Source organism: Eretmochelys imbricata, chromosome 5 (assembly GCF_965152235.1).
Source record: "Eretmochelys imbricata isolate rEreImb1 chromosome 5, rEreImb1.hap1, whole genome shotgun sequence".
NCBI lineage: Eukaryota > Metazoa > Chordata > Testudines > Cheloniidae > Eretmochelys > Eretmochelys imbricata.
In genome coordinates, this window is record NC_135576.1 from 102,568,142 (window position 1) to 102,591,893 (window position 23,752).

General features: G+C 41.9%; 1 protein-coding gene across 1 annotated transcript in view; it reads right to left on the reverse strand.

The window, feature by feature from the left end:
* Positions 1 to 4,874: 4,874 nt before the first annotated feature.
* SPATA6L (spermatogenesis associated 6 like) overlaps positions 4,875 to 23,752 on the reverse strand; it is a 33,712-nt gene continuing 14,834 nt past the window's right edge. The window contains exons 7-12 of the mRNA XM_077816426.1: positions 22,528 to 22,803; positions 20,678 to 20,789; positions 17,912 to 17,955; positions 14,155 to 14,348; positions 7,460 to 7,553; positions 4,875 to 4,973 (exon numbers count right to left, since the gene is read on the reverse strand). Coding sequence (XP_077672552.1) covers positions 4,875 to 4,973; positions 7,460 to 7,553; positions 14,155 to 14,348; positions 17,912 to 17,955; positions 20,678 to 20,789; positions 22,528 to 22,803 — 819 coding nt within the window. The remainder of the gene's footprint in view (positions 4,974 to 7,459; positions 7,554 to 14,154; positions 14,349 to 17,911; positions 17,956 to 20,677; positions 20,790 to 22,527; positions 22,804 to 23,752) is intronic.

Sequence of the window (23,752 nt, forward strand, 5' to 3'; positions counted from 1 at the left end):
ATTTCCTTATCTACTTTCTCTATACCAGTCATCACTTTATAGACCTCAATCATATCTCCCCTTAACCGTCTCTTTTCCAAGCTGAAAAGTCCCAGTCTTATAAATCTCTCCTTATACGGGAAGCCGTTCCATACCCCTAATAATTTTTGTCGCCCTTTTCTGAACCTTTTCCAATTCCAATATATCTTTTTTTAGATGGGGCGACCACATCTGCACACAGTATTCAAGATGTGGGTGTACGATGGATTTATATAGAGGCAACATGATATTTTCTGTCCTATTTTCTATCCCCTTCTTAATTATTCCCAGCATTCTGTTCGCTTTCTTGACTGCCGCTGCACACTGAGTGGATGTTTTCAGAGAGCTATCCACAATGACTCCAAGATCTCTTTCTTGAGTGGTAACAGCTAAATTAGACCCCATCATTTTATATGTACAGTAGGGATTATGCTTTCCAGTGTGCATTACTTTGCATTTATCAACATTAAATTTCATCTGCCATTTTGTTGCCCAGTCACCCAGTTTTGAGAGATCCTTTTGTAGCTCTTCACTGTCTGCCTGGGTCTTAATTTTGCCACCTCACTGTTTACCCCTTTTTCCAGATCATTTATGAATATGTTGAATAGGTCTGGTCCCAGAACAGACCCCTGGGGGACATCACTATTTATTTCTCTCCATTCTGAAAACTGATCATTTATACGTACCCTTTGTTTCCTATCTTTTAACCGTTACCAATCCATGAGAGCACATTCCCTCTTATCCCATGGCAGTTTACTTTGCGTAAGAGCCTTTGGTGAGGGACCTTGTCAAAGGCTTTCTGAAAATCTAAGGACAGTATATCCAAGGGATCTCCTTGGTCCACATGCTTGTTGACCCCCTCAAAGAATTCTAGCAGATTGGTGAGGCATGATTTCCCCTTACTAAAACCATGTTGACTCTTCCTCAACAAATTATGTTCATCTATGTCTGACAATATTGTTCTTTATTACAGTTTCAACCCCCAGTTTGCCCGGTACTGAAGTCAGGCTTACAGGCCTGTAATTGCCAGGATCACCTCTGGAGCCCTTTTAAGAAATTGGCGTCACATCAGCTATCCTCCAGTCATTTGGTACAGAAGCTGATTTAAATGACAGGTTACAGACTACAGATAGTAGTTCTACAATTTCCCATTTGAGTTCCTTCAGAATTCTTGGGTGAATACCATCTGGTCCTGGTGATTTATTGCTGTTTAATTTATCAATTTGTTCAAAACCTCCTCTAATTATACCTCAGTTTAGGACAGTCACCTAAAAAGAATGGCTCAGGTTTGGGAATCTCCCTCACATCCTCAGCCGTGAAGAACGATGCAAAGAATTCATTTAGTTTCTCCGCAACAGCCTTATTGTCCTTGAGTGCTCCTTTAGCACCTCAATCGTCCAGTGGCCCCACTGGTTGTTTGGCAGGCTTCCTGCTTCTAATGTACTTTAAAAAAAAAATTGCTATTACTTTTTGAGTCTTTGGCTAACTGTTCCTCAAATTCTTTTTTGGCCTTCCTAATTGTATTTTTACATTTCATTTGCCAGTGTTTATGCTCCTTTCCATTTTCCTCACTAGGATTTAACTTCCACTTTTTAAAGCATGCCTTTTTGCCACTCACTGCTTCTTTTACTTTGTTGTTTAGCCATGGTGGCTCTTTTCAGGTTCTCTTACTATGTTTTTTAATTTGGGGTGTACATTTAAGTTGAGCCTCTATTACAGTGTCTTTAAAAGGTTTCCACGCAGCTTGCAGAGATTTCACTTTTGGCACTGTACCCTTTAATATCTAAAAAGAAAAGGAGTACTTGTGGCACCTTAGAGACTAACAAATTTATCTGAGCATAAGCTTTCGTGAGCTACAGCTCACTTCATCGGATGCATTCAGTGGAAAATACAGTGGGGAGATTTATACACATAGAGAACATGAAAGCTTATGCTCAAATAAATTTGTTAGTCTCTAAGGTGCCACAAGTACTCCTTTTCTTTTTGCGAATACAGACTAACATGGCTGCTACTCTGAAACCTTTAATTTCTGTTTAACTAACCTCCTCATTTTTGTGTAGTTCCCCTTTCTGAAATTAAGCGCTGCAGTCTTGGGCCGCTTTGGTGTTTTTCCTGCCACAGGGATATTAAATTTAATTATATTACGGTCACTAGTACCAAGAGGTCCAGCTATAGTCACCTCTTGGACCAGATCCTGTGCTCCACTTAGGACTAAATCAGTAATTGCCTCTCCTCTGGTGGGTTCCAGGACCAGCTGCTCCAAGAAGCAGTCATTTAAGGTGTCAAGAAACTTTATCTCTGCATCCCATCCTGAGGTGACATGTACCCAGTCAATATGGGGATAACTGAAATCCCCGATTATTATTATTGAGCTTTTTATTTTAATAGCCTCTCTAATCTCCCTGAGCATTTCACAATCACTATCACCATCCTGGTCAGGTGGTCAGTAATATATCCCTACTGCTATATTCTTATTAGTAGAGCATGGAATTTCTATCCGTAGAGATTCTATGGTACAGTTTGATTCATTTACGATTTTTACTTCATTTGATTCTACGCTTTCTTTCACATATAATGCCACTCCCCCAACAGCACGACCTGTTGTGTCCTTCCGATATGTTTTGTACCCTGGTATTAATGTATCCCATTGATTATCCTCATTCCACCAAGTTTCTGTGATGCTCATTATATCAATATCCTCATTTAATACAAGCCACTCTAGTTCACCCATTTTATTATTTAAACTTCTAGCACTGGTATATAAGCACTTTAAAAATTTGTCTCCTTTTAGCTGTCTGCCATCACACGATGTAATTGAATGGGACTCTTTTTTATTTGATTGTTTCTGATCAGATCCTGCCTGTATTTTATCATTTTGCATCCTCTCATCTTCATTAGGACATAGAGATTCTTTATTAATAGATCCTCCACTAAGGGATGTCCGAACCACGTGCTCCTCCACACCTGTCAGCTTTCCCCCAGCCCTTAGTTTAAAAACTGCTCTACGACCTTTTTAAAGTTAAGTGCCAGCAATCTGGTTCCATTTTGGTTTAGTTGTAGCCCGTCCTTCCTGTATAGGCTCCCCCTTTCCCAAAAGTTTCCTGAGTTCCTAATAAATCTAAACCTCTCCTCCCTACACCATTGTCTCATCCACGCATTGAGACTCTGCAGTTCTGCCTGTCTAACTGGCCCTTTGCGTGGAGCTGGGAGCATCTCAGAGAATGCTACCATGGAGCATTCACTCAATGTAAGGATGATAGAATTTGGCCCTTCATTTGCTGGCTGAGAAATGAAACCACATACTGCTGTTTAACACTGAGTCATTGGATCTAAAATAATGTCTCCAGTGAAGAAAAATGTTTGACAAATAGAAACAAATTAAAGTGTGGTTATGGTCAGAAAAGGGGCTGTGTAAAATTGCCACCTTCTTATTCATCAAATCTGCTCCCTGTATGTATCTTGAGCCATGTCACCATACACTAGAGACCTCAGTAATTTTTCCTAATTTTAATAATTGACCAGTTTTTTACTCCTGCTAATAATATAGAGGTAACACATCTAGGGGAGACTGAGCTGGATTGTGTTCTCTCTTATAACAGTGACCGAGATTTGCAAAAGAGCCTAAGAGAATTAGGCACCCAAATCCCACTGAAATTCAGTGGAGGTTGGGCACCTTAACTTGCCTAGACCCATTTGAAAAACCTAACGAGAACTGTTAAACAAAGTTCCAGCTACAGAATCTTTGCTGCCAGTGCTGATGGACTAACCAGAAAGAACCTATCATGACTTTCAGATCCCACTATGATGTTTGCAGCGTTGGCAGCTGGGAAAAGACAGAGAGAGAGAGAAATGTTTTTCATGTAAACTAATGAAATTTGATATGGTATCCTAGAGAGACGACAAACAAGGAAACCCAAAATGCCACTTTTAGAGTCACTGTTTTGGGTATAATGATTCTTAAAGTGACTGGGTAGTTTAAGAACACAAAAAATACAGCTTGCTTTGGCAATTACAAGTAAATTACAGTTGTATAGTCAGGAAATAGGGCTGTTTAGCATACTGTGACAAAGTTCCTCCTCTACCTTGGTGGGTCTTGCACTTATTGGCGGATTTCCTCGCCTTGGAGCTTCACAGCAGCCCTCAGCTTGGCTGTTTTTCTGAACCCACAGTCCAGGTCGACTCCTCCTATGTCTGACCAGGAGTTGGGAGGATTTGTGGGGAACCCGGGCCTGCCCTCTACTCCAGGTTCCAGCCCGGGGCCCTGTGGAATGCAGCTGTCTAGAGTGCCTCCTGGAACAGCTGTGCGACAGCTACAACTCCCTGGGCTACTTCCCATGGCCTCCTCCCAACACCTTCTTTATCCTCACCATAGGACCTTCCTCCCGGTCTCTGATAATGCTTATACACCTCAGTCCTCCAACAGTCCACGTTCTCACTCTCAGCTCCTAGTGTCTCTTGCTCCCAGCTCCTCACACGTGCACCACAAACTGAAGTGAGCTCCTTTTTAAAACCCAGGTGCCCTGATTAGCCTGCCTTAATTAATTCTAGCAGCTTCTTGATTGGCTGCAGGTGTTCTAATCAGCCTGTCTTAATTGTCTCCAGAAGGTTCCTGATTGTTCTGGAACCTTCCCTGTTACCTTATCCAGGGAAAAGGGACCTACTTAGCCTGGGGCTAATATATCTGCCTTCTATTACTCTCCTGTAGCCATCTGGCCCGACCCTGTCACAATACTTTTACAACAGATTCTACTGCAGAAATACTAGAAATTTATAAATTTCCTGGATCCGAAATAATTCCAATAAATCTAAAGGTGAAGAGAAGCATTTAAGCAGCTTACCTTTCTGATGACAACTACTTAGTAATATCTTTGCTCCAATGAGTCATCCTGAGGGGAACTCCTCAAAGAGATGGACCTTCTTTCAAGGACATCATCAATTTCAGAATCAGTGGCTCCCTGAAAAAAACTGTCCGATTAATTTCATTGTTCATCTTCATAAGCACTGCTAATGTACCTAGCCAAAACCAAACCTATCAGCTGTTTCCAGGGGAGTTAAAACTACTTATTACTATAAGTTCAGGGCAATAAATCTAGGAGATTGTCCTCTATACTTCCCAGCGTTATTGGCTGGAATCATGTCAGTGAGATAGTAGCAAGTAACACCAGCTTCAGTAAACTCACTAGAAATATGTCTCCATATGGAAGTTTTTGAAATTATGCAACAAGAACAGTTCCTGATTGATACAAGGTATAAACTGAAAATAATGGGAAGAGCAGAGACAAAATGACTACAAAAGTTTTATGAGCAGAAAAGAGCTGTAGGTACATGAGTACTTTGAATGTAGGGTTCCAAAGAGGCAGTGTGGCTCAGTGGACTGAAAGGGAAGCTCTATTGCGTTCTACTCCAAGCTCTGTCATTGATTTATTGTGTGGCAAGTCACTTAAACGTTCGGCTCAAAGTCATCTCTGGTGTAACTAAACTAAAGTATATGGAGTTATAGCAAGGATTAATGTGGCCCTGGGAAGTGGATTTGCTCACTAGAGAGTATAAATGTTGGCTCTGTTTGACTTCATGATAAAGCTTTTTCTAAGTGGAGTCAAGGTCAGTTACACTGGATGGCACTATAGCTATGTCTACACTACACAACGTTTTGGGCGGCATGTGGTGTACATGTAGCTATACTCCACAGTGAAAAGAACACCACGTCCACACTCTGATGTGTAGCTCCATGTGTCAGTGAAAGGCTCTGGCAGAGGCAAGGCAGTGGGGCGGCAGCAGGACACTACTCTGCTAAAAACAGCAAGTGTAGAAGGAGAGGCACAGCTTGGACATGGAGAGAGCCATGTAGAGTATGGAACTCACATGCACACCCACATCCTTCAGGTGCACCTTTCCTCTACTCACCTAAGCCATGCCTCACTGTTTACACTGCTACTTATAACTATGCTATAGTGTACATGGGATGTACGCTACAGGCTGCCAAAAGAAGCATGCAGGGCCGATGCACCCTTTGTGACATCAGGGTGTGACAGCAACTGTTTGAATTTTAAGATCCAGAGTTCTTAAATATCCCAGTGAAATGAAAAGCTTGATCCTGCAACCCTTATTCATGCAAGTTCTCCTGTTGACTTCTATCATCCTGTTATGAGTTTGGTATTTATTATTAATCCCATTTTACAGGCGGGTAAAGGGAGACTGAGAGAACCAATTTCACCCCTTGTGTAACTTCAGTGGGGATATTGCTATCAGTAAGGATCATACAGTTGGCCTGGGGAGAGGGCATCATGGCTCAGATATACATCCTTTCTCTTTTAGCATCAATGAAATGTATTATGTGCATTTGTTACATTGAAAAAATAGGCCAAACAGTGTGGAATGCTTTGAGTACCTCTGAACGGGTAGGTATTTGCGCAAGGCAGCCACAGTAAAGCAGGGCTGTGAAGTGCCAATTTATTTATTTAAAATTGCCATGGGATACTAGGCTAGATCCAGGAACTTTGGATCCCCATATTAGCAAAGAGATACCTGTCAATAATGGCATCCAGCTGGCCACTGTGCAGGTTAGGCTCATACATGAACACAAGTACAGTGGCTCACACCTCAAGATAGTTCAGAGTGCTATTCATATGGACTCACTGCAGAAGAGGTATCAAAAAAGCCTTTGTGCTTCAGCAATTGTACTGAAACCATTTCCTTTTGTTAATTCATCTCTCCATGCATTACGGAGTGTGGGTTCCAACATTATTACACCTCTTTTTATCCTAACTCACCCTTACATTCTCAATCCCTTCTCTGTTACAGCCATGGACACCACTGCTGCATTTGTGTAGTGTACAGAAGTGGTGGTGAAGACAGGGGTGAAAGTAACTTAAAGGACTTATCGGTACTCCGGAGTCCTGAGCAGGGTGCGTGGCCTCGACCAGAAGAGGCGTGGCCTCAACTGGAAGAGGTGGGCCAGGCCCTTTAAATCAAAATTTAAAGGCCCCAGGCTCCGGCTGCAGCTGGGAGCCCCGGGGCCTTGAAATCACCCCCAGAGCTACCAGCTGCAGAGGTGGCTGGGAGCCCCGGGGCTCTGGGGCACTTTAAAGAGCTTGGGGCTCCGGCCGCTGCGGGAAGCCCCAGGCCCTTTAAAGCACCAGCCTGGGGAATCTGGTCCGGTCCGGCACAGCGTACTGGCTCTTGCCGGTACACCGGACCGAACCGGACAGTCTTACTTTCACCTCTGGGTGAATACCAATGAGACAATACTTAGTCCAGACCTAGCCAGACATCTTTGGGTGAATACTCTGGATGCTGAAAACCCGGCTGTAACATTTATAAGTCACCGGGGGCAGTGGGAGGTTGAGTGGACAGAGAAACCTATAACCTGGGAAGTGCAGATAATTAGGTGACACTGTCACATCGGTACCAGCTGCTCTCAAGTTGTAATATTAATACTCACAAAGGAAAGTCTCTGCTTTGCCTGGTTTGAGGTTAGGAGATTCTGCACTCTCTTGTGGATCTTTTCCCAACTGAAATGAGGATTGGAATATAACCTGCAAAAATGTATCAAAACAGTCACATCCCAAATTCTCCTCTGTCATAAAGACATTTTATTTTTTCCGCCAAGTACCTTATTCATAATTCATAAAGAGGGTGTTTGGCCCTCTTGAAACACAAAATATGTCATGTCATTGAGAATATGACCCACGATTTAAAGGATCCACTTAAGATGGGACTCAGCAATCTTTTGGCTGTATTTTTCTTAAGTAGATGTGTTAATACTGTACAAATGAAGAAGAGAGGAGAAACTGACATATTCTAATAACGTATCTTAACGGATATTGGTGGCCAAGGCCACAGTTCAGTAAGGCATGTGAGTAGTTCTATTGACTTCAACTCACATATTTAAAGTTAGACACATATTTACATGCCCTGCTGATCAAAGCCCAATAGGTATTTTCTTCCTTCTTCTCATTCTTTCCTGTTTCTGATCTTTCACCCCATCTTTGCCCTTCTGTATCTTTATGAACATTTTCCTCTCTCATTTTCATTTTTGTCTCCCTCACACTTATTATTTTCAAACGTGCAATCGTTTTACCGGCAGCTGGTTTCTCACAGACCACCCACTTACCCCTTCAAGCTATTTTTCTTTTTTTCTGCCATTTCCTTCAGCTTTTTATTATCTCCATTCATCTCTCGCTCACTCACCCTCTCTCCCTGCTCACATTTGGTGATACTTACTGCTCATTCCCACTCCTTCCCTTTAATTATGTTCCATTTTCCTTTTGCTGGCATTTTCTCCTCTCTCCCCCACCCCAGGTTTCCCACCTCATTCTTTCCCTCACGCTCTCCCCATTTTTCCTAACCTTTCCCCCTGTCTCTTCAAATATCTTCCTTTTCCCCACCATTCTTTTTCTCTCCCCTTTGATGCTGTCTTCTGCTCTCTTGGACCATCCCTCCTCCCCTGCACTGCATACAGCAAAATAATCCAAAGAAGTCTTCCCCTCCCCTGCTGGCAGCATTCACTTCCCTGAACAAAGTGCCGTCAACCAACTATAACATCTTTAAAAGGCTGCATTATAGATGGTTCTGCCACGTAACTAAATACATAAATTAACATTATCACTGAAGCCTCCAGGCAATTTCGACATTCAGTTTAAGTCATGCCTAGTACGGTCTGCAGTGCAGGATTTGTACTCTCTTGGGCAGGACCAGTGCATTGATAACAAGTAGGAAATGACTAAGCAAAGTAAAATTTGCAGGCAATGTCAAAAGGTTAGAACAGAAGGCCAAACCTCTGGGTTCTAGCCTGCTCTGCCACTCCGTTACTTTCAGGTGAAGATACTTAACCACTGTATGTCTCAGGTACCCACTTGGTAACATGGCCTAATGCTGTTTTCCTAACTCACAGAAGAGGTGTGAGGATTAATCAATGTGCTTTAACATTACTGAGAAGTAGCGCAGCTATACCTGCTTTGACTATTATAAGCAAAGGCCAGACTGGTCCTTTATTCCTTGGGAGATAAAGTCCAGGATAAAGATGAATTTTTCTTTCGTCCAAAACCTCACATTAAAGTAAATGAACATGAAAAGCACCACAATGATTCTTCTTATAGCCAATAAACATCAACTGCCAAGGAACAACACGTATCCGTCAGCAAAGTGCAGCTCTCAGCACCATACTTCCATTATGTGCAGCAATTCAGAGAGTAACTGTGCTTTGCAACTCCAGTAAAAGAAAACAGTATTTTACAGCGCTGATCCACAAAGTGCAGAGCCAACATAGTGTCTGCAGGGCTGCGCATAATGATAATGAACAGAAAGAATCCAGTTCTTTAAGTGCAGTCCACATGATCGCCAATGTTACTCTGATACCATTGTCTCAGTTTAGCCCTGCAGTATATAGCACCACAAAACTATCTCCCCAAGCTGCCATTTCATAAGTTGCCAGAAAATCACAACTTTCCAACAACAACAAAAAACACCCTTAGATTTAATGAGTTAAACTTTTCAAAATCCTATTCTGAAAAAGCTGCCTAATTCATTTGTTTGCTCATAGAGATAACCAATCTCAGACACAAACCATGCATGTACCAATAACGTTCACGCTGCTGCGTATAATGGGACAAGTTTTCAAAACATGGCCTCTACATGGACAATTTTTTTTTTTTGCACATTGGCATCTGCAAGTGATTTCCTAATGGAAGCTCTGTCTGCATGTGCAAAATGGGCATAAAATACACTTACATTGGGCTTGAACATATAAATGATATCACTTGACACATCCAAGAGATCATGCACACACAAAAATCACATGTGCAGGCAACTGTGTGCACAAAAAGAAGCCACTTTGAAAATTTGGTCCCACAAGTTCATCTTACCCTTGTGGCCATAATCAAGAGTTTCATGCGAGATTTGGAGATTTGGACTTTGCTGAGTTGGTGAAGACGGCCTCTTCCACAAAACAATCCCGCTACTACACTGTGAAATAAGGGGCTGTCATTTTTCTAAGTTCCCACCCAACCAGGCTGCCCTGAAGGTGTTAATGATTTTAGTCAGATATTTAGGCAGTTGTCTGCCCAGAAAGAGAGGGTAGGATAAGGGCTTGAGCAGAGAACTGGTCATGCCAGAAAACCATTAGAGCAGCACGAAGGAAGGAAAGCTCTTTATTAAAGAAATAGCATGTAAAAGGATGCTTTATTCATCAAAAACACCACAGCTATTTTCGTACCTGTTGGGTTGTATAACTAAAGGGATTGGATACTTAACTTTTTGAACTTTAGGCATCTGAATATGAAAGTTTAGCCCTAATCGTCCATTTATAGTATAGTTAAAATTGTTTGAGCACCTCATCACAATCCTTTGCAATACAATTTGTCCCATCTACACAGACAAACATATTAGAGGAACCCTCTTACAACCCTGTGTTTTTCTGTTGTTGATGATCTCTTGAAGATAAAGAGTCACCAGTGCTTTATTTTCACATGGCATGCAATAGAGGGGAATTTAGCCAACTTAAACCATCCTAAGTCTGAGGCTAGCCAGCACCTCTTTTTTCACACAGAAGCACCTATTTTCCCATCCGTTACACAGACCTGTAAACAGAAAGTAAATGGAACATTATCTTTCTGGACTCTTCAGCCTATATACTACATAGAACCTAGCAGTTAGAGAATCAGTGAAAACTAGACAAGGAATACTCAGCAACGAGCCATTCCTGACAAAGACCCTGATCCAGCAAAGCACTGAAGCATGTGCTTAACGAAAAGCGTATGAGTATTCCCAGTGACTTTATTGTAGCAAAACTGAGACTACACACATGCTGAAAGTTAACTACACGCTTAAGTGCTTTGCTGGATTGATGCCTAATGGGAAAATGATTTAAAAGTTATTTTGATTGATATCCAAAATATTCTGTGTACAGAGGGCTGTGGGGGGGTGGGAGGAAGGTGTTATTATCAATTATTCGGAAAGACCCAACCAGAGACACAACTGTTCCTTGGATTTTAAGATCTTGGGGCAGGGACTGTCTTTTTGTTCTGTGTTTGTACAGCACCTAACACAACAAGGTTCTGGTTCAATACAAATAAACAAACAAGAAGATATGTTCTTGACAATTTGTCTCAGAAAAAAGACCATTTTTTCTGTCCTGTTAAGTTTCCCATGTGCTCTCTGAAGTGTAGAGCTTTTTCCTTTTCTTCTCCAAAATAATACTGAACTAGCTGCAGCCTCCTCCGATGCAACATGTGGCTGCCAACAAACTGTTCTAACCTCTGACCTGCATGTTCTGCAATGCAGGACCAGTGGACACCAAAGAAATCATTCTTCTTGTACTTTTGGCAACAAATTTCCCCTTTCAGCCAAGGCAATCAACAGCCCTTAACATATTTCAGGGTGATAGGCGGACTGAACTCAGCAATGATATCAGACAACTTCTGACTATCAGGTTAAAGTAAGACTCAGACTCTATTTATAGATAGATATATTAAAGAAAGAGCAAATTAAAGAAGTATGGATTGGATGAATGGATTATAAAGTGGTGTGACAAAGTTCCTCCTCTGCGTTGGTGGGTCCTGCGCTTATTGGCGGATTTACTCGCCTCAGAGGTTCACAGCAGCCCTCAGTTTGACCACTTTCGTGGCTCAAATCTGCTGTTCACTCAGTTAGCCTCATCACCGGCCAGCATGGGGAAAAGGAAGAAGAACAATCCCCGCAGTCTCCGCTGATCCACCTAGTGGATCAGGGAACAGGTCAGAGACCTTCCCCTCTGGTGGAACCCACAGACCAGGTCAACTCCTCCGGTATCAAGTAGGGAGTTGGGGGATGGAGGGATGGGGGGAACCCGGGCCTGCCCTCTACTCCAGGTTCCAGCCCAGGGCCCTGTGGATTGTAGCTGTCTACAGTGGCTCCTGTAACAGCTGCATGACAGCTACAACTCCCTGGGCTACTTCCCCATGGCCTCCTCCCAACACCTTCTTTATTCTCACCACAGGACCTTCCTCCTGATGTCTAATAATGCTTGTACTTCTCAGTCTTCCAGTAGTATGCCTTCTCACTCTCAGCTTCTTGCGTCTCTTGCTCCCCACACGCACATCACAAACTGAAGTGAGCTCCTTTTTTAAAAACCCAGGTGCCCTGATTAGCCTGCCTGTCTTAATTGATTCTGGCAGCTTCTTGATTGGCTGCAGCTGTTCTAATTAGCCTGTCTGCCTTAATTGTTTCCAGAAAGTTCCTGATTGTTCTGGAACCTTCCCTGTTACCTTACCCAGGGAAAAGGGACCTACTTAACCTGGGGCTAATATATCTGCCTTCTAGCACTCTCTTGTAGCCATCTGGCCTGACCCTGTCACAGTGGATAGAAAGCTGGCTAGATTGTCGGGCTCAATGGATAGTGATCAGTGGTTCAATGTCTAGTTGCCAGCTGGTATCAAGCAGAGTGTCCCAGGGGTCGGTCCTGGAGCTGGTTTTGTTCTACATTTTTATTAATAATCTGGATGATGGGATGAATTGCACCCTCAGCAAGTTCGCACTAAGCTGGGGGGAGAGGTAGATACGCTGGAGGGTAGGGATAGTGTCCAGAGTGACCTAGACAAATTGGAGGATTGAGCAAAAAGAAATCTGATGAGGTTCAACAAGGACAAGTGCACAGTCCTGCACTTAGGAAGGAAGAATCCCATGCACTGCTACAGGCTGGGAACCGACTGGCTAAGCGGCAGTTCTGCAGAAAAGAACCTGGGGGTTACAGTGGACGAGAAGCTGGATATGAGTCAACAGTGTGCCCTTGTTGTCAAGAGGCCCAACGGCATATTGGGCTGCAGTAATAGGAGCATTGCCAGCTGATCGAGGGAAGTGATTATTCCCCTCTATTCAGCACTGGTGAGGCCACACCTGGAGTACTGTGTCCAGATTTGGGCCCCCCACTATAGAATGGATGTGGACAAATTGGACAGAGTCCAGCGGAGGGCAACAATAATGATTAGGGGGCTGAGGCATATGACTTATGAGGAGAAGCTGCGGGAACTGAGGTCATTTAGTCTGCAGAAGAGAAGAGCGAGGAGGGATTTGATAGCAGCCTTCCACTACCTGAAGGGGTGTTCCAAAGAGGATGGAGCTCAGCTGTTCTCAGTGGTGGCAGATGACAGAACAAGAAGCAATGGTCTCAAGTTGCAGTGGGAGAGGTCTAGGCTGGATATTAGGAAACACTATTTCACAAGGAGGGTGGTGAAGCACTGGAATGGGTTACCTAGAGAGGTGGTGGAATCTCCATCCTGAGAGGTTTTTAAGGGCCAGCTTGACAAAGCCCTAACTGGGATGATTTAGTTGGTGCTGGTCCTGCTTTGAGCAGGGGATTGGACTAGATGACCTCCTGAAGTCTCTTCCAACCCTAATATTCTATGATTCTATGGTTCTATGATTGAAAAGATTGGGACTGTTCAGTTTTAAAAGTCAAATACCTTGGGCCATGACAGAGGTATAAAGACTAGTGAATGGTGCAGAGAAGATAAATCCTAGCTACTCTTTCTCACAATATAAGAACAAGGTGGGCAGTCAGTGAAACTTAAAGGCAACAAATTTAAAGCTGATGAAAATAAATACATTTGTTGTCTGTTTGTTTTTCACACAATGGATTAGTTGTGTGTGGAACTGATTGCTACTAGATATTATTGAGGTCAAAAGCGCATTTTTAAGGCTAATAAGAACATCCAGTTACATTAGGTATGATTTAAAAGATTTTTACAGTACATAAATCTCACGTATCAGAACATAAGCCATAACCATTAATTGACTGGGGTTAGGAAGAAACTTTTTCTATTAATGTATTTTTCCCCAATTGTTCATAATGCGGTTCTTGTACCTTCCTCTCAAGTATCTGGTATTAGTCACTGTCAGAGACAGGATATACTAGACTCGAAGAACCACTGGTTTGTTGCTGTATTGCTGTTCCTAAGTTCCCATACTTGTTCTCGCAGGTCTATATCTTTCAATAATCACTCTGAGTACTGTCAAAATGATCCACAGAAACATATCTGAGAGTCACAAACTCAACACCCTTAGAAAGTAGCTTGAATGTGAATGTTTTTGGTCATTCAACATCTCTGCTCCTACTTACAGCACCATGTCACTCAATTACAGATTTTTATAAAGGATCAATACCTTTGTTCCAGAGGAGAGTGACTCCGAACAGGACTAGGTGATCTGTAATATGGGGAGGTGGCAAATGATGCTGTGCGGTGAAATGTCAAATCTCCTTGAGTAGGAGAACTGCCAGGGTAATTTACAAGTTCATCTGTTTCAAGAGATGATGAATCATGTTCAGATGTGGTCTGTTCATCCGGTTCCCTGATAACCTGTGGAACAAAGAAACATTTTTCTTTAGTTAGAAAGGACACAGGGAGGAGGAGAAAGGGGGGAGAGAGAGAAGGAGAGGAAGGGAGCAAACAGTGACAGTCTGCAGTATTTTGTTGCAATGAAGAGGGGGTGGGGAATATCAGGCTGAAGTTGAAAAGTCATAATGCCATATGTATAAAAGGACAGTTTTAAGTATGAGCAAACCCTAGATCTGGACAGGTAAATGGGAACACTTCAAAAATCTGGACCAAACAGAAGCTCTGATTAGTTGTGAGCCACATTTTCTAATAATAAGCAGAATCTATCACGCTGTTGGACAGCTAACCATTAGTCACTAACAAGAGCTAATAAAAGTCAATATTTCAGCCAGTCAGAAACAAGTTTATTTGTGAAAATGTAGCGTAGCGTAGGATCAGATAAGCAAGCTATTTCTACCGTAAAGCTCTCAACCTTAATTGTGCTGTATTAGAATGAAGCTCCTTCCCACACAGTCAGTCATCTTAACTTTTGATGTTGCAAGAGATTAAGTAGAAAAACACCACAAAGTGGGGCAGTGAAAAAGGCCTATAAACAACCCGCACCTGCCAGTTGGGAATTTACCAGTTGGGAGTTTTTTGAAATATCGACTTCAAGGTGCTTGTGATAGGACAACAAAGAGGTCTATCTATAGAGCTTATAATTAAATACAGGGCCAGAGCTTGTGCAACAATGTCACTCCAAGCAAACAACTCCATTCTCTCAGTCCCTGAAGCGGTCCGACTTTGGATACTGCTCTTCAGTTCTCTGGCTAGAACCCAACAGAAACCTTGTAGAATCCAAACCTGTTGCAATGCGGTGTGTCAAATTCTGTCCCAGTTATACCCATCCAACACACCTCACTGGAGTAATGACATTGCTGGGTAATAAGGAGAACAGAATTTGGCACACTTTCTCTAGAAGAGCCACATGGGGCACAAGTAACTCATTCAATTGTTTGCCACAAAAATGTACCTGTAAGACACTTTCCCATTTACTGTTCAAACAAGTCAGTGATGAAGCAGTGTAACACAATTCAACAACAGACAGGGTGACTTCCAAATGAGCTCACTCATTAGATATTCTGCTATGGAGAAAGACTCAGGGGCACTGTAAAAGGGCAAAACTTTTACTTCACTCATAATACAGCACAAGCACAACAGATTTTGGTCCAAACTCACCCCATCCCTGGCATTTGCATTTATTCTTAACTAATGCAAGGGCTGAGGCAAATCTTAGCCCGAGCTCCTTCCTGAGCAGCCTAAGCTTCAGGATCCTCCCTGTAATAGCTCTGGTCAACCCATGTGACTCTCTCTTGGCTCAGAGAACTCCTCCTTAGTCTTTTACATTCCTGAAGTCAAGCTAATGAGCTCCTCCTAGCCTAGCTACCAGGTCAAGTCAGCTCAATCGTTTTGCTCCCCTGCACATGGTCCTGTGTGCTGACACCTGGTCATGGATGCTGATGGATAAGCTAGTCTCTGATCACAGTCTTTTTTATTCTATGGGTAGATTGCAGTGCTAGGAACTAACACTGATAGTGCTATCTTGATTAAGCCAGGTAAATGTGGTGCAACTTTCCATAATGCACCTCAATCCTGATCCAAAATGACCATATCTATTTCAACCCCATACATCTCTTTTGAGCCAAGACTTCTGACTGTGCAAGACAGCCTGGTGTTTTTGTTTTATGGGCAGATGGGAAGCAGCGTGAGAACAACAAACTCATTTCCTCTAGTACTCTAAAGCAGGATTTAAAGCTATCTCTCCAGAGATGAAGGACACATACAGCTAATCCCCTGGACACCTCTCCCTTCTCCCCTTTAGTACAACAGGCAAATTCTCTAAGCTAGCCAGAACACAGCAAGTAAGAGTGCAGCACACTAGTACACCTATCTGTGGCATGACTATCCAATAGCTAAAATAATTACATTTACATCAGTCACTTGGGACAATAGAAATAAAGTCACTATAACAGAACAGTGTCATAGGATCAGCATCTCCTTTTCTGGAAATAAATAATTTTCCCATGCCTCAACATTCATCTAATAGCAGCAGATCGTTATCCTTTCACCATGTTCTATTCCATTCATATTCTCTTTCAATCATTCTATAAGAACAGGAATGGCTCTGGGTTAGGGATTTTGCAGAATCTTAACCTTCAGCTGTATTATACTCTATCTATACAACATCATTTTGGATCAAGGGAGAGCAAGGAGGTGAGGAAGGGTTCTCTGATCTAATATCTGTTATCCATCATGAATTATGAGATTGATATTTAGGGAGAAAAACAACCAGCATTTATTAACAATCCACACTTTATTCATATCATAGATCACTTTTCAAGAGCCATTTTATTTAGAGAAGAGTAAAAAGTGAACATTGGAGGGCACTTTTTGACTCCTAGCCTAGAACTGGTAATAGGATATGGAACTTTCCACCTCTCGGTTAATCTGGCTAGCTTGGTGATGACTGACAGTTGTCAGTATCTGATGGCTGTTTGATGGTCTGTGTGACGTGATTTGGTCTGATCTTTTGTGAACTAGTGTCAAAATCAGAAAAAAATATAATCACAATGGGCAAAGTAAAATACCTACTACAGTGGCCAATGATTGAATGGGAATGGAGAATGGGCAACCTTTTTCCCTCCGATGTGATCTTAGATTTTGGCACATTGGTAGGATTTAAATATTTCAAAGTGAATTTAGTACTGGTGAAAGGTGGTAGATTGGGAGCACCGGAGATGGAGATGTGTATTGCAGAACAGTAATGCAAACCCTCCGATGCTATCCTACTGACGTGCCTGAACCCAGATGTGTAGAGACCATGTAGGAATGAGATAGTTCACATTTATTTCTTGGCCTTTCTGCTAAAGTTGCTGAGAACCATATCAACCAGAGTGGCAGCGGCTTTTTTTATGTGAATACCAGTCCAAACTGAGACTATTAACTAATTTCACAGAGACATACAGTAGCTTACCAAACAGCTATCAGATAGTAATGATTTCCTGTTAATACTGCTCTGAGATTGAATTGAATTGATGACTTCAGGACAAATGGCGCCATATTCCATTATTAAAACCGTATGTTTGTCTAGGCTATGACTTCTGTTATAATAGATTTCCATGTCGGTTTGTCACAGCCTTGATATCTAAAGTCATGGGTCTTTGTCACCCTGGCCAGATCTCTAGTGCGGTAGATTCTTCTAAGGAGTTTTACAAATTTGGCTCTGTAGATGTCCAGTGTAATGATGTCTGGGTAACTGTCCTGATTTTTAAATAGTTTCAACCTATTTTTATGGCAAAATAAAGATTTTTTTCTGAAAACAATGTGACCTGTAACTTTTTGACATTATATTCTATAAATTTGTGAGTTTTTTTCTCACAATAACCAGAGCAGGGCTTTTTTCATAATTTCCCATTGCAGATAACCAGACTTAGCCATTACTGTCCCCTGAGCGATCAACTCCCCTCATTTAATTCTCTTTTTAAAATATGTAGATTAAACTACTAACAGAAGAGATGTAATTTTACAGTTATTTTTTAAATTACCTTAACTGAGGCATTTGATGCTTCACAGCTATCAAAAGATAAAGCTAAAAGAAAAAAGACATTTCAATGACTGATTATTAGCAGTTACTCTTACATTACTACTTTCACTGTTCATCCACATATTAGCACTGAACTCAGAACGTAATCACAAGATGACTAAAAATGTTCCTGGTAGAGCATAAGAATATACGAGCTGCCATACTGGGTCAGACCATCTTGCCCGGTACCCTGTCTCTGACAGTAGCCAGTACCAGAGCTTCAAGGGGAATACAGAGGGGCATGGATCAGCGTTCATGTCACACTCCCCGTCAGTACCCAGCCTGGGCCAGGGAAACAAATGATCCAACCAAGCAGACCAAATTTGGTGATGAATCCTGGTCACGTGCACTTGAGGCATGTTGCACATACATTAAGAAGAAGGGGGAGTGTACACAACAGAGCAATTATGGAGTGATCCACACCTGTCTTGCACACCTGACTTCTGGTAGTAAAAGGTTTAGGGTCACACCAAGCATGGTGTTCTATCCCTGACCATCTTGGTTTAAAGCCACAGATGGACCTATCCTCCATGAACTTATCCAGTTCTTTTCTGAATCCAGTTATACTTCTGGCCATCACAACATCCCAAAGCAACGAATCCCATAGTTTAGCTGGTTGCTGTGTAAAAAAGTACTTCCTTTTATTTGCATTACACCTGCTGCCTATTAATTTAATGGGGTGACCCCTGGTTCTTGTATTGTGGTAAAGGGTAAACAACACTTCTCTACTGACTTTTTCCACACGCCATAATTTTATAGACCTCTATCATATTCCCCCTTAGTCATCTCTTTTCTAGGCTGAAAAGCGCTAATCTTTTTAGACTCTCCTTATAGGGAAGCCATTCCATACCCTTGATCATCTTTGTGGCCCTACTCTAAACTTTTTCCAGTTCCACTATATCCTGTTTGAGATATGGCAACCAGAATTGGACACAGTATTCAAGGTGGCATTATGGTATTTTCTGGCTTATTTTCTATCCCTTCCTTAATAGTTCCTAACATACTGTCAGCCTTTTTGACTATTGCTGTGCACTGAGAGAAAGTTTTCAGAGAACCACCCATGGTGACTCCAAGTTCTCTTTCTTGGGCAGCAATAGCTAATTTAGAATCCATCACTGTATTTGTAAAGTTGGGATTATTTTTTCCAATATGCATTACTTTGCACTTATCAATGTTGAATTTCATCTGCGATTTTCTTCTCCAGTCACCCATTTTTGTGAGATCCCTCTGTAACTCACTGCCACGGACATTTTCTACAGCCTGATATAACAGTCGTAATTTGAAACCTCCCATTGGTCAAAGGAATTGCAATAGATGACCTAGTCTCTTTAGATCACCAACTGCAGAAGTAATACATAGTGTAGTGGTTCTCAGCCAGGGATCTGGGGACCCCTGGGAGGCTGCGAGCAGGTTTCAGGGGGTCTGCCAAAATAAAGCAGAGAGCAGGGCCAGTGTTAGATTTGCTGGATCCCACAGCAGAAAGCTGAAGCCCGAGTCCCACCACCTGGGGCTGAGGCCAAAGCCCAAGCAACTTAACTTCATGGACTCAGGCGTGGGGCCTGAGGCAATTAACCTGCTTGCCACCCACTAACACCAGCTCTGGCTTTTTATCTACGGGATATGCAAAAACCAGTTGTTGTGGCACAGGTGGGTGGTGGAGTTTTTATAGCATGATGTGCGGGGGGGCTCAGAAAAAAAAAAGGTTGAGAACCCCTGACAGTAGATATGTTGAGGTTAATTCAAATGACCAAGAAACTGAAATATTATGGTCCAGCTTCGCTCCTTCTCAAACATCCGTTTGGCACAGAGAGGAGGAGCTGCCAAGATCAGGGAGGGGGATCTGAATGTCAAACTAAGTTCTCTCCATCTTGTGAATTATTACTAATGAGAAAGGCTCTAGCGGCACTTAAGTTTTGCCATGTGAAATGCATTGGAGGATCATATCCTCAGTCCTACCTGTGATGGCTCTGCAGGGCTAACAGGAGCAAAGAGAACTATAAACATAGCATTGTTAATAAATGCAACAGATATGACTCTCACTACACTAAAGGAAATATCTGAGTAAGAAGGTAGCATTTTTACAAAGTCACTTTTCCAAGTAGAAGTTCACTGCTATCAGTGACTATTTGAAGAAGTTCCCTTTTGAGTATATGGCTTTATTTCTTTGCCCAATGTGCTGATTACTTGATGAATATTCAGCTTGTGACAAGGATCAGAACAAAGAATACGAAAAATTATAGATTTCATGGCCTCAGGGGGCCTGATCCAAGGCATGTTGCAGGCAATCGGAGTATTTCTACTGATTTCAATGGCCTTTGGATAAGTCCCTTAGAGAAAAGACTTCCTGACAGTGGTAGCACATAATAATGGAGAAGAAGAGGTAATGTTGGTCTGCGGACAACAACTCTTTCCTTCAAAAGAGCATACTACTAAACAAGAGAGAAATCAGCTCCCACGCTAAACTGTCATGCAGTACTGATGTGTACTGTAAAACAGCAGCCATGGTCTTCTACCCCAGCAATGGCTGTAATTCAGCTGTGAGCACATTTCTGCATTTCAGGCCAGATTCTGCTCACCTTACTCACTCCAAGTAGTGCTTCACTCTGCAAACAGCCCCTTTGAAATCTGAGTGGCAGAATGCAGTCCATAGTTTGCAAACATCTTTACAATTAGGATAAATGGTGCTATTACTTCTATAATAAATTTATTAAAAACAAATTTTAAGTACCTTGTTTCAATTGAAATTCAAGTGAATTCCTTGCTGAGCTCACATTTTGTTTTGGATTTCGATAAGGTAACTGTGATGAAGTTTTTTCACCAAATGGGTTAGAACTGTCTACCTAAAATGAAAGATATATAGTATGTGAGGTAATATCTTCTATTGGACCAACTTCTGTTAGTGGAAGGGACAAGCTTTTGAGCTCCACAGAGCTCTTCTTCAGGTCTGGAGAAGGTTAGCAGAGGTCCAAGCTAAATACAAGGTGGGACTGATTGCTAGGTTCACACATGCTGTAGGAAACCACTTAAAATGAAGTAGGCCAATGGAGGGTTATTAGACAGCAGGGTGTGTCACAAACAGTTGTCATGGGCCATAAAACCAGTGTCTCTATTCATATATTCAGCATGTGACAACAATCAGAAACACTGCAAACAACTATCTAAAATGAAGGAATAATATGAAGTTGCTATTTTTATTCTGTGAAAACTAGGACTGGACATGAACATATTTGCAGCTTCTTACAGTCTATAAAGAAAAGAACTAAAAAAAATGTTCTTCCCTCCCTCCCTCCCTCCCTCCCTCTTTCTTTCTTTCCTTTCACAACTACAAAAATAAACAAAAGAGGAGAACAATATACACAGCACAGTGCAGACATTTCAGCAAAACCCCCTAGTCTAACAAACACGGGGAATTCTGACATTACTGATGCTTTTAGAATAAGGAAATGACTGGTCTGAAGACACCATCTTGTTATAGAAGAGGTAGTGGATGTGGCACTTGAACTTCTGAGTTTTCTTTTAAATTTGTGGTTAGGAGAGTTTTGATATTGCTTTCATCTTCATGGGGACTCAAAAAATCTTTCATCTTCATGGAACAGGGAACTCAAACAATATGCCCTTCATGGATTGCAACAGGGTATCTATAGGCATTTAAAACATTATAAACGACCATTTAAAATACAGTAAAACTACAAATTGGGGAAAATGATGCATAGATAATTTAGTGGATTGGCTGGGGTGTTTAGATAGATCTGTCTGTGTGTCCCTCTCTGCCAGGATCTAATTTAGGCTTCTCTACAATGCACATCATCTTAACATATAAAAATACTGAGATACAGCACTTTTGAATCCCCCCCTCGCCCTTTTCCATATATATACATATACATATATATATATAAATATATACTCATATACACCTCACATGGGCACTGTAATGCTTAATTGGCTAGTGTTTGTAAAGTACTTTGAGATCTTCAGATGAAAGGCCCCATCAGTTCAAAGCCCAGGGAAATCAATGGAAGTCTTCCCACTGACTTGAATGTTCTCTAGATTCGCCATTTAAGAAGTCCAACATAGAAAAAAATGGGGTTTGTTATACCTTGCTACACCAATGGCCCATCTAGTCCTATGTCTTGTCTCTGAGAATGGCCAGCACTGGATGCTTCAGAGGAAGGTGGAAGAAACCTTATGATGAACCATGAAGGAAAAATCTGCCCCAGGAGGACAGTTTCTTCCTAACCCCAGACAGCTAGTGGTTTGTTTATGGCCTAAAGAATGAGGGTTTAAGTCTCTTATAATTTTTATCCCATCTAAATGTAACTTTGGATGTAATTATTAATGATACAAATGTCTAATCTTTTCCTGAATCTGTTAACTAGCTGACCTCAATGCTATTTGGTGGCAGTGAGTTCCACAGATCAATTAAGCATTTCTTTTTACATTTAAAATTTGCTGCTGGTTAATTTCTTTGGGTCTCCTCTTGATCTAGCTTTCTGAGGAAGGATAACAGGAGCACCCAATTTTCTCTAATATCATCACACACACACAAAAAAACCTCAGTACAGTGATTTTAAGACTTACATGTCTAACAACAAATGGCGGCCTGGTTTCAGCATCCAGTTTGTATCCAACAGACCCCAGGCTTAACCTTGACTGCTGCACTTGGTTTTCTTTGCAGAGCTGACATAGGTGCTTTGTAGCATTTGGAGATGGAGAGCGGGATCTTAATAATCTTGTAAGGCTCTTACAGATCTTATTATCCTTTTTCTTTGTTGTCTTACATCGTGCTGGGGAAATGCTCCTTCGCCTGGGTGATACAGATGCAGATCTTTGTGTCCTCATTCTGTTTCTGCCCTGCTAGATAAATTAATTGTCTCATAAAGTAATTATCCAAGCAGAAACATGTACAAGCTATTTGCAAACCTCTCTGTAAAAGACAACCGGCTGAGCAGGGTTTAAAGTCAACAAGAGGCTCCTACACATCTGAGAGCAGACTATGGCTCTATGTGGCTACAAATTAAAACTGGGGAATCTGTGACTGTGCTGAGAAGTGACAGAAAGTCAATAACAGAAAGAAGGGAGCAGGGACTCATGCCTATCTTTTTTATCCATTTTACCTTTGTTTGACAATTTCTCATCTAGGGCTTGATCCTGTGAAATGTTGATTGCCCTCTGTGTGGTGCTCAGTAATCCCAACTTCTACTGAATTCAACTGGAGTTAAGAGCATCTCTAAAGAAGCATTCAGCAGCTCAAAGGATTGAGACCCAAAATCAAAATCCCGAGGTCATGACTTCAATGAGGCCTTGCTTGAGTAAGGACATGAGCATTTGGCTCCAAAAAAGCAGTAATTCTGAATGAGCCAAATTCTGCAACCTTTAATTGAAAAAACTCCCTTGACTTCAGTGAGAACTTTGTTCCAGAAAGGACTGCAAAATTTGAACCATAAAGAATAATTATCTGGTAATGTACTTAACCCTGCTGGTGCAGAGGAACAAATGACACTGGAGATTGTGTCTTGGCTAGTTGGTTATAACACAATCCAGAGAAAACTGAAGCTATGTTGGGGGGGATGGGGGCGAAGCAAGCAGAAGAAACAGCAACCAACAGCATGCAAAAATGAAACACTCACAGCCAGAAGCAAACCATTCTCAGTAAAGGCCCATGGGTCAGGGAAATCCTTCCCACCAGAGATCACGATCAGCCCAAGTCTAGCCTCTTTTAGGAGACAATGCAAGCCCCATTTTTTTGTGTTGCCCTTTTTTTTTGTGTTGCCCTTTTTCAGAATAATCAGCAACATCCTCCTGA